We start from the raw sequence: 14,339 nt of genomic DNA, 5'->3' as shown, positions 1-14,339 counted from the left end.
GCCATTTGTAAAGATGTAGACAGACCTAGAGTTTGTCATACAAAGTGAAGTCAGAAAGAGAAAAACAAATATTGTATATTAATGCATATATGTGGAATCTAGAGCAATGGTCCAGATGAACCCATTTTCAGGAACAGAGATGCAGATGTACAGAATGGACATATGGACACAGGAGAAGGGGAAGGGACCAACTGGAAAATTAGGATTGACATATATACACTGCTGCTGCTGCTGCTGCTGCTGCTGCTAAGTAGCTTCAGTCGTGTCCGACTCTGTGCGACCCCATAGACAGCAGCCCAGGCTCCCCCGTCCCTGGGATTCTCCAGGCAAGAATACTGGAGTGGGCTGCCATTTCCTTCTCCAATGCATGAAAGTGAAAAGTGAAAGTGAAGTCGCTCAGTAGTGTCCAACTCTTAGCGATCTCATGGACTGCAGCCTACCAGGCTCCTCCATCCATGGGATTTTCCAGGCAAGAGTACTGGAGTGGGGTGCCATTGCCTTCCATGTGTAAAATAGAGAGCTAGCAGGAAGCTGCTATATAGCAAAGGGAGCTAAACTCCATGCTCTGTGATGATCCGGAAGGGTGGGGGGGGGGGGAGGTGTACAGAAGGGAGTTGCAAGAGGGAACTGATTCACTTCCTTGTACAGCAGAAACTAACACAACATTGTAAAGCAATTACATTCTAATAAAGAAAAATAAAATGTAAACAAAGTAATCTAACCATGGATAAGAAGAGACAGAGACAGATTTAATACAATATGATAATCTCTAGCAGATAGAACAAGATATAATAATAAAGTAACAGAGTGTTTAATTCTACTTGAAGGAAGTCAGGGAGACCCTCACAGAAGTACTGACTCCTTGAATTAATTTTTTACAAGGTCTGACAGGCATTTCCCAGGCACATGAATAGAATTTTGTGACAGAGAAGGGCAAAAACCTACATAAGGCCCAAAATAGTAAAAACATATTAGAAACATTAAAAAAAAAAAAGTAGAACAGAAGAAAGTTCTGTTTTGTGTGGTTAAAAGTACAGTGAGTGATGGGAGGTTGGAGGGGGTCTAGAAGCTTTGAATGTCACATTTCCCCCCAGTGCTTTGAATATAGTATTGATTTACCAAGTGTTTGCTGACGGTTACAGTCCTTTGGGATCTGTAGCAGGCACTGTGTCCCTACACTGTCCCTTCTAGACATGGGACAGCAAGCCTGGCTAAATCACAGAAGAGCAATGCACTATTTGCTATTTGCGAACAAATTCTCATTTCTTCAGACAAGGAAGATGAACTAATGTTTTAAGTGACTATAATGTGACTTCTAGAGAAGAGTGTGTGTTGGTAAATGTCTAGACCACTGCTGCTTTTTCAGTCTGTATTAAAAAGCTTGACTGAATATAGTACATGTGTGGTTACCCCAACGGTATGTGTTTATCCTTCTTAGGGGACAAGTTGCCAAAAATGTGTTTCCTCAGCATTAAATTACTTAGTCCACTCATCAACTGAAATAGATGAGCACCATATTATATGATCAAGGGAGGGGAAGGCATAGGCTCAGTGGGGAAAGATAAAATTTTAAAACTATAATATTTATTATCACAGTAAACAGAATATTTTCTTTCTTGAAAAAATACAAAGAAAACTGAATACATCAGATCGTGAAATTTGTTCACAATAATGTAGCAATTAGGATACAAATATATTTCTAAAAGCCTTGATAAAACTTTAGAGCACTATAATAGTATTATTGGTTTTTCAAGAGTATAGCCTGAGAAATTAAATCACTGAGTTCATTAAAGAAAGAAATTATATTTCAAATGGTCACGGCTACTATTTTTCTACTTTCAAGAAATTCTAGCCTCTATATTGAAGCAGTTTTTCTCTAAGTGCCAAGTATTTGTAATAGATTTTTTTTATAGGAAGTAGTACTATTGTATTTTCTGAATCTTTGTTCTGATCTGCTGCATTAAAAACAATCTCCCCTGAGTGAAAGGACAAAGAGCAGAACTGGCATCAACACAAAGATCTGGATCTAAAGAAAAGAAGCTCGGCTCATACCTTCAATAGGTTTTGGTACAAAATGTGATGAGGGCTTGGTTTTCTTCACTCTGTTCCCCTTCATAATCTGACCTTCCTTATTGAGTCCCAAAAACCAAGCTCGGCCTGATTCTTGCTGACGGTACAGTGTGGAAGAATAGATCACATAGTAGTTTTCAAACACAGATTCCTTAAATTTGCATTCTGGAGTGAAAACATCCTGCAGAAAGATAAAAAAGAAGATACAAAAGAGAGAAAGCTTTTAATAACATATCAACAATAAGCCTGAAATATAGGCCCTCTGTTCAGAAAAAAAATGAGAAATAATTGCATGTAATTTTTGTTAGCATTTGGTTATAAAGATTTATCATACAAAATCAAGAAACAAGACTTCCTTTCTAAACAACCTTTTTACTCCACAGAACACAATTGCCCAAGCTTGAATCATTCCTTGGGCTAAACTAATATCATTCAAGATTGTGCTCAAGTCCAAAATTAGACCTCAGTACAATGTTTATAAATTTAAGAGAATGGTTATTATGCATTTTTGTGGCCCTTAGCATGTGAAATGTAACACTGGAAATCAAAATATAACACAACCACAGCACATGCAGGCTTGAGCAGATGATTTTAAAGGGAGAACCCTATATATTCATAAATCTGTTAAACAGCCAAAGCTTGTAACATAAAGTCACTAGTATACTAGCTGTTTTCTTATGTCAGTAACATTCCGATTAACTTCTTTGAAACATTTTTTTACTTACTAATCAAGATTTCAGGTAAAGACACCCAGGAAAATATTACTATTACATTGTCTGATCTCTAATGAAACACAGAATGAGCAATTTAGATCAAGAAGGAACCTTAGTAGTCCTCTACCTCATCTCTATCACTTGATAAGTGACCATCAAAAGGTTATATGATTAATATAAAGTTAAACAACAAAATAACTGCATCCATGCCACAACTTGCATTTATTGCTTCATAAACTCAAGTTCACCTTTTCTACCTGAGTCTTGTTCAGGGACTTACAATGAGATTTTACAATCAATATAATAAAATCAAATTCTAACAAGCCAACTGAACAAAATGCATTTCATGGAAAGAAGAAATTTCTCCCCTTCAAAGAGAAACAGAAGAAAAGCAAATGTGACTGCATCTTCTTCAGTAGTAAACAAGTAAACAGTCCTTCAAGGAAACAAGAACTCTACATGCCAAACATATTCACAACGGTCACTGTTTGCCTTCACTAAGTGCTAGAGGAATCTCTTCCTTGTAACTTTCAATCAAAGACGGCAGTGATTTAATGCAGTTCCATATGGGGTTAAGTTACTGAGGAATATGTAGAACTAAAGCTGTTAAAACCATGTCCTTGGAGGTGATTCTTCCAGGCTAGTCCCATAGATTCCTTTGCAAAGAGCTACAGTGATGCATCTATGTGGACAGATGAAGGTCTCTAATGATAAAGAAACCATTGAAAGGACTCTGTTCATTTTAAATGGTTCAAAAATTATAGGCCCCAAAAAATGTGACTAAAAAATATGAGAAGGGAAATGGAAAGGTAGTTTTACATATTAAAATAACAATAATATTTAAATAAAAATTATTATGTTGATAATAAAAATATGATGTCACAGAATACTCTGTTTTAAGTAAACTTGGTGGCTTAAGAATTGACTATGTGGTGCCATTTCATATCTGCTAAGATGGCTATATCAAAAAAGATGCATAATGAAAAGTATTGGTGAGGATTTAGAAGAACTACAATCCTCATCCCTTGCTGGCAAAAATGTAAATAATGGAGCAGCTGTGGGAAATAGTTTGGTAGTTCCACACAAGGTTACACATCCAGTTACCACATGACCTAGTAATTCTACGTCTAGGTATGTACCTGTGAGAAATGAAGATATATGTCCATATGTGACCTTGTATACAAATATTCATAGGAGCATCATTTATAATGTGGAAACAATTCAGACATCTATTAATGGATAAACAGATAAAAACATGTGATATATCCATACAATGAAATACTATTTGGCCTTTAAAAAGGATGGGGTACTGATTCAAGTGACAATACAGATGAATCTCAAAAACATTAAGCCAGACACAATAGGTCACATGTTGTACAATCCAATGTGTATGAAATGCACAGAACAGGCAAATACAGAGACAAGACATGGATTAGTGGCTGCCAAAAGCTGAGGAGATGGGTAAATGGGAAATGACAGCTTTCTTGGAGAGACAAAAAGTATCCTGGGATTAGACTGCACAATTTTGTGGAAAAAAATTGAAGAATATAGTGTAAAAACATGCATTTTAAGGTAGGTGAATTATAAATAATTTAAAAAGAAAAAATAAAATAAAAAAGAAAGAATCATAAATAAAAAAGAAAGAATCAGAGTAATGAAGTGACTAGAGAAAGTGAGGGGGAAAATGAAACTATAGTATATTCCTTGTCTGGCAACACAAAACATCCTAAGTTATAGTCCTGTGCTCTGGACAATGGGCTCTCTTATGACTCTGTCTCAGTATTATTAGGACAGAGTTTAACAATTGTCAAAAGAGGGAATCAAAGTGATTCAAATTAAATTTATAAGATAAATTAAAAGTCCTGGCTTCCTTCCAGTACTAGGTTATAAACAGTTAGAAAAAGCTAAAAGTTCACTACAGATTTTACCAGCTCTACTTTTAAAAAACATATCCAAATAATTGCAAAGCTTTTGTTCAATACTAATGAACCCTAGATGCTAAGGGACTCTTCAAAACTCAGTGAATAAGTTCTACATATAAGATCTTAGACCTTATAACAGGAATTAGGAGAAATATAGGAGGCAAGGAATTGTGTGTAAATATACCTTAAAATACATGTAATACCTATTTAATTCACAGAAATATGAACATTTGGAGATAGAAAGCTGCTTAGTGATAGTTCAATTTGCTGCCTTTATTTAACAAAGTAATGGAAGCCCGTGATGGTGAAATAGTTGTTTTATGAGTTGTAGGCTATTAGGGGCAGATCCAGACCCTGGGCTGGAGCCTGGACTCTGGCTACCAGTTCAGTACTTTCTTCCAGTGCCACACAAGGCTTCCTTCCTATTTTGCCAAGCCTGCTTTAGGTACCAAGCTGTTGATTGGAGGCAAGCCATCATTAAACCCACGCCCACCTGGTAGAGTTACAATGTTGTCTTTCATACATACTCTTATTTAATAAATAGTGAACTCCAAGGTTTCCATTTAGTTTCACAACTGTTTAAAGTCAGCTCCTAGAAAAGCAAAAGTCCAGTTGGACAGGGACTAAAATACTGGGGCATGAGCCAGTAATTAAGCCTGTGGCACAGGCTGAGCCTTAACATTCTGAGTTGGCAAATGGAGATCCCAGATACAGCACTCCAGGTCATAATCAGATGTAAAAAGTCAAGTGGAGTATCCCATTTAAAATTTTAAAGGGGCGATTCAGAGTCAAAATTCAGAAATGGAGCAGTGATAATATCTGGCTGGTGGCAGGGCAGGGGGACATTTCAGGAGGAAAAAAAAAATGGCAAAAGCTTCATGCAGGCACTTCTGTGGAGGCAGAGCCAATCTCCTAGAAATGGGGAGGAAAGCCTTAAGAACACTGAGCCAATTTGGGCAGTCATTCTAAGTGCAACCTTTACAATATGCTCACAATTTTCATTTCAATATAAAGTTGGGCATCAAAGAATTTACATCCTTGTGATTACCACACTATTAGTGTAATGAGAAATCAAGAGTCTTATACTTGAAATAGGAAAATTGGGGTTTTGCTTCCAGACACATACATATTAGCTGTGGGACTTAAGGTAAGTGGTTAAACGTCTTTGAATTTTATATTTTCAACTCTAAGTTATTTTAAGGAAAATAAGATGATGGCTCTGAAAGCATGATGTAATGTACCTACAGAATTAAAAAAAAACTCCAATGCACTATTATTCTTAATTTTTTTCTTATGGCAAGAAAAATAGAATCAATCACGTAACTAGACATTTAGTTCTGTGTTTTGTCATGTGTGTGTACGCGCTTAGTCGCTCAGTCATGTCAGACTCCTGAAAACCCCATGCACTGCAGCCTGCCAGCCTCCTCTGTCCATGGAATTCTCCAGGCAAGAATGCTGGAGATGGTAGCCATTCTCTTCTCCAGGGGATCTTCCTGACTCAGAGATCAAACGCAGGTAGGTCTCCGGTATTGCAGGTGGATTCTTTAACATCTGAGCCAACAGAGAAGCCCAAAAATATTGAAGTGGGTAAGTGTATCCCTTCTCCCATGCATCTTCCTGACCCAGGAATTGAACAGGGGTCACCAGCATTGCAGGCAGATTCTTTACTATCTGAGTCACCTGGGAAGCTCTGTTTTTTTCATAGATGATTATATTTGTTCCAGCATCCAGGACCTTATACCATAAATTAAGCTTTATCCTACACAGATTGTTTCCACTATAACTAAAACAAATAACACGTACATGTATTTTTAAAAATCACTGAAAGCCTTTAACTTCAGCTTCAGTTTTCATTCCAATCCCAAAGAAAGGCAATGCCAAAGAATGTTGAAACTACTGCACAACTGCACTCATGTCACATGCTAGCAAAGTAATACTCAAAATTCTCCAGCTAGGCTTCAAAAGTACGTGAATCATGAATTTCCAGATGTTCAAGCTGGATTTAGAAAACGCAGAGGAACCAGAGATCAAATTGCCAACATCCATTGGATCATTGAAAAAGCAAGAGAGTTCCAGAAAAACATCTAGATCACAATAAAGTGTGGAAAATTCTGAACGAGATGGGAATACCAGACCACCTGACCTGCCTCTTGAGAAATCTGTATGCAGGTCACGAAGCAACAGTTAGAACTGGACATGGAACAACAGACTGGTTTCAAATAGGAAAAGGGGTACATCAAGGCTATATATTGTCACCCTGCTTATTTAACTTATATGCAGAGTACATCATGAGCAACGCTGGACTGGATGAATCACAAGATGGAATCAAGATTGCCAGGGGAAATATCAATAGCTCAGATATGCAGATGACGCCACACTTATGGCAGAAAATGAAAAAGAACTAAAGAGCCTCTTGATGAAAGTGAAAGAGGAGAGTGAAAAAGTTGGCTTAAAGCTCAACATTCAGAAAATGAAGATCATGGCATCCGGTCCCATCACTTCATGGCAAATAGATGGGGAAACAATGGAAACAGTGACAGACTTTCTTTTCTTGGGCTCCAAAATCACTGCAGATTGGTGATTGCAGCCGTGAAATTAAAAGATGTTTACGCCTTGGAAGAAAAGTTATGACCAACCCAGACAGTATATTAGAAAGCAGAGACATTACTTTGCCAACAAAGGTCCGTCTAACCAAGGCTATGGTTTTTCCAGTAGTCATGTATGGATGTGAGAGTTGGACTGTAAAGAAAGCTGAGCACTGAAGAATTGATGGTTTTGAACTGCGGTGTTGGAGAAGACTCTTGAGAGTCCTTTGGACTGCAAGGAGATCCAACAAGTCCATCCTAAGGGAAATCAGTCCTGAATATTCATTGGAAGGACTGATGCTGAAGCTGAACCTTCATTACTTTGGCCACCTGATGCGAAGAACTGACTTTATGGAACAGACCCTGATGCTGGAAAAGATTGAAGGCAGGAGGAGAAAGGGGTAGCAGAGGGTGAAATGGTTGGATGGCATCACAGACTCGATGGACATGAGTTTCAGTAAGCACCAGGAATTGGTGATGGATAGGGAACCCGGGTGTGCTGCAGTCCATGGGGTCACAAAGAGTCGGACACGACTGAGCTGAAAGCTTTTAACAAAGACTGGGGCAGTCATATACATTCAGAAGAAGCTCTGAGGTTATAAAAATTATGTTCAGAATGACAATAAATCTAATGTGTAATGGAGACAGGCAGGTTTTGAGCCAAGGTGATAAAATCCTAGACCTTCTCAATAGATAATGTGTAATTGAATATAATTGAAGCAGAGTAAATACTTAGTATAAAGAGGGTTCTTTTCCCTTTTGTAAAACTAACTGCTACTTGTGCTTATCTCATGAATAATATTTGTTTACGTCTATAGCCCTGAGTGTTCAGTTCCATAGGTACATAGCAAGGCTCATAGAATAAACGGTTGTTGATGAAACAAAAACATCTCCAGATGCACATCACGTGTGTAAATCTGTGAGATGCTAGGTTTATTTGGCACATTTATTACTTCAAAATCTTTCCAAATCTTTAAGTTGTTTAGCTTAAACTGACCTTGATTTCAGTAGAATATGAATATGACCTTTGATAGTGCTTTGAAATTTTTTTTGAGCACTCACCTTTTTAGCAGCATTTGCACAACTCTTTTTGCTCTAGCATTGTATGAATCATTATATGTTCAATTCTTTTCACATTCCAAATGCCTATTCACCCTAATGTTGTCTTGGAATACCCATGCATTTCATTCCAGATGATGAGTGAAGAGTGAAACACTAGTTAGGATCAAGGCCACCACTCAGGATCCTTTTCAGTCTGTGCTTATCCATCCAATTCTAAACTACTCTCTCCAGAATTCTCTCTGATTCCCATCTTCACAGTTTCATACTCTAGCTTGATCCCTCTCCTGTGTTTCTTCCTGCTCTTCTCTCTGTACTTAGATCACTGATATCCTACTCAGGTTCTGGCTTTTCCTGTGAGTCTCAGGCTCTGCCACTGCACAAGATGAGAGCCTTCCTTCCTTCTTCGCCAGCCTCTAACTGTGCCTGTTGCCCCTCCATTTGAACGCTATTCTCCTTTAAATGTATCATGAGGAGCAAGGAGACAGAAATTTAGGGAATTTGATGGCTGTAAGGCTAAAATGTATTTCTTTCATGCTTGACTACCACTGCCAACAGTGTTGTCATCACACACTAACTCCTCAACATGCCCACACTTTCTAACCCTCAAACTGTGCTCAGTTCAAATTGTCCTCTCTACTTCTCTATTTGGTAAAATAAAGAGAAATGCTCTTCCTTTCTTTAGCTTCTCATTGTTTTACTTTTTTTTAGTATAATATCTAATGGACTTTGTCTTCTTTCATAATGGTTTTTCTTGTTTCTGTCCTAAACACTGAGAGCTTTTGCTCACAAAGACACAGTCCTTATCAGAAGTCCAACATATGTAACACTCAACTTATTCTTGTTGAAGTAAATAATAAAAATATGTTAAGGAAACCACAAAGATTTTGTGATAAAATGAACTGAATAACATTTTTAACTCTTTCTTTAGTTGCATGATTTTGATTGTGCTATTTAATTTTGATATATCTTTGTTTCATCATCTATAAAGTAGGGGCAATAATTCTTATATTTAAAAACTTGGTGAAGATACTTAATAACTGCCCTATTAGCAAATTCCAGATATACAATATAATGTGGTGAACTACAGTCACATTCTTGTACATTAGTCTCCAGAACTAATTCACCTTGCATAAATGAAAATTTTGTACACTTTTACCAACATCTCCCCATTTTTCCCTCCCCCAGGTTACCAACATTCTACTCCCTGCTTCTGTGACTTTGACTATTTTAGATTCCAAATATCTAAATTCCACATGTTTGTCTTTCTGTATCTGATTTATTTCATTTTCCCCCAATATCCGATGAGTTGTAGAAAATGGCAGATTTCTTTCTTTTTAGATTTTAAAATTAAAAAAAAAAAAAGTCCCCTGAAAAAAAAAAAAGATAAAAAAAAAAAGAAACTCAAAAAAAAACAAATAAAGTTGAACTTCATATATATGCTATATACCCTATCTATTATCTATTTATCATCCATCCATCACATTTTCTTTACCTATTATCTGTTGACCAGTACTTAAGTTGTTTTCTCATCTTGTTTATTGTGAGTAATACTGAAATAAATTTTGGAGTGCAGATATTTAAGATCCTGATTTCATTCTCTTTGGATATGTTCCCAAAGGGGATTGCAGGATCATAAGACAGTGTCATCACAACAAATAAGAAAGAAAGAAAATGGTAGCTATGGATATGCTAATGAGTTTGATGTGATGAGTATTTCACAATGCATATCATATGCATATCAAATCATCAAGCTGTAAAAATTTTAATTGCCAACTCTATCTCAATAAAGTTGGAAAAATCCACCATGGGTTACATTCAAGAACAGCTAAAATGAGATAACAGATAATGCCAAGCGTTGAAAATGATGTGGTGCAACTGGGTCTCTCATATGTAACTGATGGTAGAGTAAACTGGTAAAACCACTGATAAGCTATTTGGCAGTAGTGATATATGTAGGTATATTCTATAATTGACAATTCTATTTCTGGATTTATAGCCAAATGAAACCTGTCTAGCTCTGTATTTATTAACCAATCAATCTATCTATTACTATCTTTAACTATCCCCCCAAAGACATGTATAAGAATGGTCATAGTAGCACTATTCATAACAACCCCAAGGGGAGACAACCCAAATGCCTGGGTATGTAATATATTCTGACAACCAGATACTACAGAACAATGAGAATAAACAGGCTACAACTATAATAATACGGATGATTCTCACCAACATAATGTGGAGAAAAATAAACCAGCTACATACAATTTATTTCAATTATATAAAGCTCAGAAGCAGGTAAAATCAATCTATTGTAGAATTCAGGACTGTTCATGAAGAGTAATTAGTGAGATGAAGCAAGCGGAAGACTTTGGGGTGCTGGCCATGATGTGTTTCTTGGCAAATCGGTTCACCTCTTTGAACGTCAACTCCTTTATCAAAAAAATGAAGATATGTTTACTACAGACTCATGGGGCTATAAAGATCAAATTATATAACCTATGTACAAGCTCTCTGAAGACCCATACAATTACTTGAAATCATTTCTTTTATATAGAAGACTCTGACTTCATAACTTAAAACATAAAAGTTTCTACATTTCATGGTGACAATTACATAGAATACATTTTTTAGAAGAAAAGAATGTTATGTGATTTAACAACAACCACTTTTTGCTCCTTCTAGCCTTACTAAATGCATGTTGAAATGCATGCTTTCCAACTCAAGTAGGAATCCATGACTTGTATAATTCTGTATTAGTAATATAATTAAATGGTACCACAATTATGACTCATCTTCATCTGATTCTTTGTAGAGCCCCATTTCTCTCTCACTGCTTTAGCTCCAATAATCCATGGGATGAAAGTGCACTGAATTAATGAATACTCATTGCACTTCAGCCATTGGTATCCTTGTTGTTTCTCAAAAATAACAAGCACAAACCATCTCAAAGTGAAAGTGAAAGTGAAGTCGCTCAGTCAGGTCCAACTTTGCGACCCCATGGACACTAGACTCCTCCATCCATGGGATTTTCTAGGCAAGAGTACTGGAGTGGGTTGCCATTTCCTTCTCTAGGGAATCTTTCCAACCCAGGGATTGAACCCAGGTCTCCCGCATTGTAGACAGACGCTTTACCATCTGAGCCACCAGGGAAGTCCTACACAATTAATACTCTTTCTTCTTAGAAACTCTTCAATAACATATTAACTGGCCTGCTCCCTCATTTCCTTCAAGTCACTGCTCACGTCTGACTATCTCAGAGACCTCCCCTGATTACCTTACATAATTCAGCACATCCTCCTGTCACGTTCTAATTCTTCACCTTGTTTTCTCCTTCACAACTGAACATTACTGGGATAAGTTTTATGAAGGTAATTACTATGTTATATTTCCCTCAAATTCTCAACAGTCCTTAGAATTTAAAAAAAAAAACAACAACACTGCTCCAACAAAATAATATGATGAAAAGACATCCTGAGACCTGGATTTTTATTCCTGTATATCTGTAATTTGTGTTCACATTGGGATGATCATTTTCCTTCTTAGGCTCCTTGTTCCCCTAAATGAAAAAGTGTTGTTTGTTGAACAGGCAACCCAAAATGTTTTTTTTTTTTGACTTAAACCTTCTATAGCTTTATCATTCATATTAAATAGTCACATAATTTCTTGAAATTAAGCAATCAAGATAAAATTTTGTTATTTCAAAAACAGTGTTTACTTACCAGAGAGAAATGGTAGTGATATTGTTATTAAGAAAACAAAATGCAAAAGAAAAGGTAATATGAGAAAATAAACTTTGATATTATATAGGTAATTATGACTATTTAGTCTCCTTATGAAATGTAAAAATTACTGATTTTTCAAACATATGCTAGATACAAGGAACTCTCTTGTTCTGATTCTTTCCTTTCCAATTGTAAACCAAAATCTAAACTCTTCTTAATATTCAAACACATCTTTCCTGTTCGCTGTAAACTTTGCTTATTGGGTTGCTTATAAAGAAGGAATCAAGTACTTGATGATTCTTGCTACACAGTTTACATCCAACAATTCCAGAGACCCACAGTGCCTTTAGTCTTAAGCTTCGGATATTTGGCTGTGAAGCTTCAGGTTTGCTAATTTCATTAGTGACTTTTAGATGCACAGAGCTTGAAAATCTTTGGAATATTAACAGTTGCTTTGTTAACTGTGTTGTCAGACATAATGATATTAAATCAAGCAAGAGAATTATTGTTTCCCATACTGACAAGAGGCAAAGAGAATGCTGAAATACATTATCTTAAATGAAGCATTTTTTAAAAACTGAACTGCTTTGACTAGAACAAGTCTAATTTTATAACTGAAAAAACTGCCGATAAGGGAATCTTTATATACTTTTGAGATATATATTTTTTACTGGAAAACTCTTAAGTTAATTTCTCTAAAACTAAAAGTTCTTTGTTAACACTTTCTTTGCAAAATCTTATAAGGAAACAGGGTAAATTTATATCACCATAAAATAATGAAAACTGTAGTGTATTAGAAACCTAATTTTGGAGGCATATAGACACAAATGGCACCCCACTCCAGTACTCTTGCCTGGAAACTCCCATGTATGGAGGAGCCTGCTATGCTGCAGTCCATGGGGTTGCTGAGGGTCGGACATGACTGAGCGACTTTACTTTCACTTTTCACTTTCATGCATTGGAGAAGGAAATGGCAGCCCACTCCAGTGTTCTTGCCTGGAGAATCCCAGGGACGGGGGAGCCTGGTGGGCTACCATCTATGGGGTTGCACAGAGTCGGACATGACTGAAGCGACTTAGCAGCAGCAGACACAAACATTCATCTCCCTGATTTTAAAACTTGAACAAGTTACTTAATTTCCTTAATTTTTTTATCATCTGTAAGTTAACACTAATCATACCTTCACTGTAAGGTTATGATTATTAAACAAGAAAATGTAGGTATGCTTGGGACTTCCTGCTGTCCAGTAGTTGAGACTTTACTTTCCAATGCAGTAGGTATAGGTTCGATCCCTGGTATGGGGGCTAAGATACCACATGGCCTCCCAGCCAAAAAACCAAAATTAAAACAGATGCAATACTGTAACAAATTCAATGAAGGCTTAAAAAAATGGTCCACATCAACAACAACAAAAAAAATCAAAAATGAAAAAAAAAAGACAACAAGGTTATGCTAAACACAGTACCTGGTATATTACTTTCTTTGCTTTCTCATTACAATTTTCAGGTGATATTTAATATCACAAATGAGAATGGGTTCCCCTGAGCAGTAGGTTGAGAAAAATCACTTTCCTTATGGAATCTTAATTATGTGTCCTGAGTTTCTCTTCCCTATAAGAAGCTAATCAAGGTTATACTGCTTAAGGTTCAATCTGGTCATCTACTTACAGAGCACACAGATAAACGTGACCATTTCTCTTTTTCTAGTGGAGGATGTCTTTGACATTAATCTGAGATAAGTAATGTGATGATATTACTTTCTAATGAGGTATGATACAACATAGCCATCATTTGACTTACCCTTTAGCCAGAAGCCTGCAAGTCTAGTGGTGGAGTGAGCAGAGAGAATTAGGAGAAGACCAGTGGATAAGGGAATATGAAAGTGAAAGAGACAGTCGCTCAGTTGTGTCTGACTCTTTGCGACCCCATGGACTATACAGCCCACGGAATTCTCCAGGCCAGGATACAGGAGTGGGTAGCCTTTCCCTTCTCCAGGGGATCTTCCTGACCCAGGAATCGAACTGGGGTCTCCTGCATTGCAGGCGGATTATTTACCAACTGAGCTATCAGGGAAGCCATAACGGAATATGCCATGTTGCAGCTTACTATTCTCACCAGAATTATTTCCAGAAGTCTGAATGTTCTAGAGACAGAAAGCATGCATTGGGGGGAGCAATGCAATTCTCCAAGTAAAAACATCATTAATTCTTATGAAGTGACCATGTACACAGTATGTGACCAAATACCCTTTACGATTGAGTCTGAA

At 36.8% G+C, this 14,339-nt stretch overlaps 1 protein-coding gene across 4 annotated transcripts in view; it reads right to left on the bottom strand.

The window, feature by feature from the left end:
• Positions 1–14,339, bottom strand: part of FGF12 (fibroblast growth factor 12) — a 610,786-nt gene that overhangs the window by 21,202 nt on the left and 575,245 nt on the right. For all 4 annotated transcript variants that reach the window (XM_069557665.1, XM_069557656.1, XM_069557635.1 and 1 more), the window contains one exon: positions 2,053–2,251. In XM_069557665.1, coding sequence (XP_069413766.1) covers positions 2,053–2,251 — 199 coding nt within the window. The remainder of the gene's footprint in view (positions 1–2,052; positions 2,252–14,339) is intronic.

Source organism: Ovis canadensis, chromosome 1, assembly GCF_042477335.2.
Source record: "Ovis canadensis isolate MfBH-ARS-UI-01 breed Bighorn chromosome 1, ARS-UI_OviCan_v2, whole genome shotgun sequence".
NCBI lineage: Eukaryota > Metazoa > Chordata > Mammalia > Artiodactyla > Bovidae > Ovis > Ovis canadensis.
This window is presented reverse-complemented; position numbering and strand designations above follow the sequence as displayed.